The sequence below is a fragment of the Vanessa cardui genome, chromosome W (assembly GCF_905220365.1).
Source record: "Vanessa cardui chromosome W, ilVanCard2.1, whole genome shotgun sequence".
In the NCBI taxonomy this organism is placed as follows: domain Eukaryota; kingdom Metazoa; phylum Arthropoda; class Insecta; order Lepidoptera; family Nymphalidae; genus Vanessa; species Vanessa cardui.
In genome coordinates this window covers 1657260-1662080 of record NC_061153.1, presented here as the reverse complement: position 1 = coordinate 1662080, position 4821 = coordinate 1657260, and the positions used below count along the sequence as shown (strand labels likewise).

The window sequence follows — 4821 nt, the reverse complement described above, 5'->3', positions numbered from 1 at the left end:
ATATAGTGACTAAGTTTCCATAGCCAGATAGTGCTCTTTTACCAACCTCTTAAAAGACAGTAGCGTTTGCGCTTGCTTAATGTTAATAGGTAAAGCATTCCACAGTTGGATAGCCTGTACGGTAAAGGACATTTTGAAAAAATTTGTGTTATGCACAGGTATCCTCAATGTCAGATTTTCAGCCGATCTTAACCCTTTATTATGTATTCCTAGGAACTCAAATTTTTCCTTTAAATAAGTCGGGGCATTAACATTAAACAAGACGCAATAGAGAAGCGAGAGAACATGCAGATTCCGGCGAAAGCGAATAGATAACCACTTGAGTTTAGATCGAAAGTTGGATACATGGTCATATTTGCGCAAGCCAAATATGAAACGTATAGCAATATTTTGGAGTCGCTCAAGTTTGTTTAGTTGGTCCTCGGTTAAATTAAGATAGCTTGCGTCAGCGTAATCGAGAATAGATAGGAGTAAAGATTGTGCTAACATAATTTTGGTTGGAATAGGAAGGAAATAACGCAGACGCTGTAGAGATTTAACGGAGCCAATAGTTTTCCGACTTAGTTCTTTAATATGGCAGTTCCACGATAGAGTATTATCTAAATGTATACCTAGATTTTTAACAGTTGGACTATAAGGTATTACGGCATTATTAAATTTTATTTTAGGTAAATCAGACCAAACCACTCTCGAAACCAAACTCTGGCTGCCAATAATAATGGCCTGAGACTTAGAGGGGTTCACCATGAGACCATGAGACTTACTCCAATGGCAGATCTCTTCCAAGTCATTATTAATGGCAGAAATAGCAAGAGGTAGGTTCTCTAGGGTGGAATGGCGATAAATCTGTATATCGTCTGCATACATGTGAAAGAGAGTAGTGATTTTAGATGTTATAGAATTAATAAATAGTGAAAAGAGTAACGGAGACAAGACGCCGCCTTGAGGTACGCCGGATTTTACAACACTCCAAGACGAGACAGTCTCATCAATACGGACACGTTGCCGGCGCCCTCGTAGGTTGCGAAAAAATTTTCGCAACCTACGAGGGCGTACTTTAAACCAATCAATTACTGACGGAGATATGTTAACAGAACGTAGCCGACCTAACAGTATATCATAGTCGACAGTGTTAAAAACATTGCTAAAGTCCAGTAAAGTCATAACTGTTAGGTGCTTATTGTCCATTCCCCATCGAATGTCGTCGGTAACTTTCACCAGCGCAGTAACCGTACTATGACCAGGACGGAAACCGGATTGTAAGGGATTTAGGATATGGAATTGATTAAGGAATAGACTAAGCTGGTGATGGACTAGCTTCTCTAGAACTTTTGAAAGGAAAGGTAGAATGGAGATTGGGCGAAAGTCGGAACAAGTGCTGGGGTTAGCCTTTTTTGGTAATGGAATAATTTGAGCATTTTTCCATGCATCAGGGAATTCGCAGGTATTAACGGAATGGTTTAGGATATGAGTTAAAACAGGGATAATGATGTCAATGATAGGTAATATCATACTACGGCTAATACTATCGGTGCCGACAGCATTGGACGTGATAGACAATATGTTCTTTTTAACATCACATTCAGTAAATTGATTTAATGTAAACGGTGGATAATTTGGAGTTGACATTAAAGAAAGAGTATCAAGCGTAGATTTTTTATCAGCGCTATCCATTACGTTAGCAGCAGAAAAGTGATTATTACGATTTTCAATATCCATATTAGAAGAAAGTGAAATTTGAGAAGTTTTACCAACTCCAAGTGACTTTAAAAATTTCCATGTTCTGGTTGTGTCGCCATTTTCGACAGATTTGTGAATGTGACGTCGTTGTGCATCTCTACACAATGTATTGCAGCGATTACGAAATTTATTGTACTTTGTGCGATTGGCCTCTGATTGATCTGACTTCAATCGCGCTTTATAGTGCTTTTTTGGCAATCATAGCTTTTAAATCATCACAAAGCCATGGTGCAGGAAGATGTTTAATTTTAACAGGTCTAACAGGGGCATGCGTGTCGTACAGCTGTATTAAAAACGAGTTGAAAATGTTTACTTTTTCATCTATCGTGGATGCATCAATTACTAGTGACCAATCTATTTTACCAGCATCTGTACAGAGACTGTCAATATCAATTCCACCAAAATTACGCTGCAGAAGTACTCTCGGCTTCGCTTTTGGAGGACGTATTTTATAAGAAAGATAGATGAGATCATGGTATGAAAATGCATCAGCTGAGCACTGACCATACTTAAGCACATGATCTAAGGAAGAAACCAAAATTAAATCAAGTAGAGACGGAGTAGAATTTGGAAAATTATGGGTGGCGGATAGGGGCACAATATGCATATTGCAAGCTTCTGCTACCGACTGAAATCTTTTAGCACGAGCATCGTTTTTCAGTAAGCAGGTGTTAAAGTCACTCATAATTATGGTATGATCATAAACAGGCATAAAATTTTCTAAAGTAGTTTCAAATGAGTCAAAATAATCGTTAAGGAGAGATGGGCTATAAAAGACACCAAGAAGAATTGTTGTATGGGACAAGATAACTTCAATAAGTATGTGCTCTGCCGCATCCGCAGAGGGGGGTTGGCTTGACGTGCTAATTATAGTAAAAGGAATGTGGGACCTAAGATAAATAGCTACGCCACCACCACCTTTGTTGATGCGGTCATTGCGAATGAGATGAAAGCCTGGAAGGGAGAAAGAAGTAGAAGGAAGCGATGGTTTAAGCCAGGATTCAGATACTAGAATGGCATGAATGTTTTCGGAATCGAAAGACGCAAGCATGTCGGGATAATGAGCCGGAATACTTTGTGCATTTATGTGAATGACATTAAAATGCTTCTGTAGGTCTAAGAAGTAGGTGTCAAGAGTGACATTAAGAGGTTCAGGGGACGTACTGTGATAACTATCTTCGCTAATATAAGAGTTATTAGACGACAAAGATATAAATAAATTACTGTCTATACTATCATTGTGGGACGACATTCAGAATAAAAATATGTAGAATAAAAATAAAAAATTAAAATTAAAATAATAAATATATATATATATATATATATATATATATATATATATATATATCTAGAAAAAAAATAAAATTGCACATACCCAAACCGCCAGCAGACTTCAGAAATCGACGTAAGATAATTTAATAAACTAATTGCACAAATTGTTATATAACTAAACCAAACAAAACAAAAATATATGAAAACAATTTATCAAGACAATATATACCTAATAGGATAAAAAACAAAATATCTAACATTTATTAAACAATAAAATTCTTATGTGACCCACTAGAAAAAAAGAAATTAAAGTAAAAATAATTGTCTATGGTTATTCATTAGGCAGAATGACGTTTGACATAAAACAATTTAACATGTCATTCTGACATGACAACATTAACATAAACTGTAAAAGTGGGTAACATAATAACATATAGGTAAATAATAAGTAATCGTAAAATTAAGTTAAACACAAAAAAATAAAAATTAAAAAGAAAAATCTAAGATTAACAGACTAAAATTATAAGAAAAAGTGAAATTATAAATAAACTATGGAATCAAAATAACAAAGAGTATAACAGTCTTAAGAAAGTTACTTAACTCATTTTTTCACGTTCCTCCTTGTTCTTAATTGAGACAACTTGTTGTCCTTGGAAGCTTGAACAATAGCACTGGCTGTGGAGGGCACTTCCGTGTCATTGTTGGAACTGGGAACCGCGTTCAAGTCAGCAAGTGAAAAAATTCGATGCTTCGACCCGTCAGACCCCACAACAACAACAACACCGTCTCTCGTCCAACACTTGTTAATGCCAAAGCGTTGCCGAGCAGTCAGGAAAGCCTCATGCCGACGCTTAGTCAAGAACTCCGACAAGGTCACTCCAGAGCCTTTCAAACATTTCTTTGAAAACCAAACCTTATCTCGGAGTGAAGTTTCCTTAAACTTGACCAGGATGGCTCTAGGACGTTCAGGGCTAGATCGGCCTAAGCGACGAGAAGTACGGATACTATCAGAGGTCAGTTCAGGAAGCTGCAGCCGCTCTGACAATAGCTTAACAAGATTCTCGGTAATATTTTCATTTTTTGCTTCAGGAACTCCATGCACAAGTAGGATCTTCTTTCTTGACCGCATCTCCATGTCATCAGATTGCCTGGATAACAGCTCCACCTGAAGTTGAAGATTCTCCAATGCCGCTAGCACAAAGGATCGGAATGCGTTGAATTGTGCATTGATGTTTGAAGTTGGACTAGTAGCGGGAATAGATGATTTCAACTCTTTTTGAAATTCAGACATCTTCATATTAAAGTGTTCGGTCAAGTCATCCAGTGTCTTTTTTATTGAGTCCATTGTAATTAAAGTTGTCAAAAATTGTAAGTGAAAATATTAGGTTTAGTGAATATTATTAGAAGTGAGTAGATGAGCAGATGATTGTTTTTGTGCAATAATATATAGTAGCTGGCAGGAATAGGGCTGTCACAGGTACATATTTTTACATATAAATATTTATTTTAATTTTTAATTACAGCTGAGTAAAAAAACGTGACTTGTCATTTACACTCCTACCCTGAAAAAAATTAATATATTATAGGTGAGCTAATCAGTCTTAAATTAGTGAAACGTGCAGTGTTTACTAGAAGTATAGTATTTTTAAAGCCATTTTTTATTTTGCTATAAATAATTATTGACTGAGACCAAGTGTAATATACTGTGTAGTCCATTAGTTTTACAAATATAGTTACTATTATTTCGATATGGTTTGCGCTTGTTATATCGTAGTGTATGGATGTATCTTGTGTATGTTTGTTTTGCGA

General features: G+C 36.2%; 1 protein-coding gene across 1 annotated transcript; it reads right to left on the bottom strand.

The window, feature by feature from the left end:
• Positions 1-3613: 3613 nt before the first annotated feature.
• On the bottom strand, positions 3614-4570 carry LOC124542812. Its single transcript, XM_047120697.1, has one exon. It carries the CDS (start codon positions 4355-4357, stop codon positions 3614-3616), a length of 744 nt encoding a protein of 247 aa, XP_046976653.1. The 5' UTR covers positions 4358-4570.
• Positions 4571-4821: the final 251 nt, after the last annotated feature.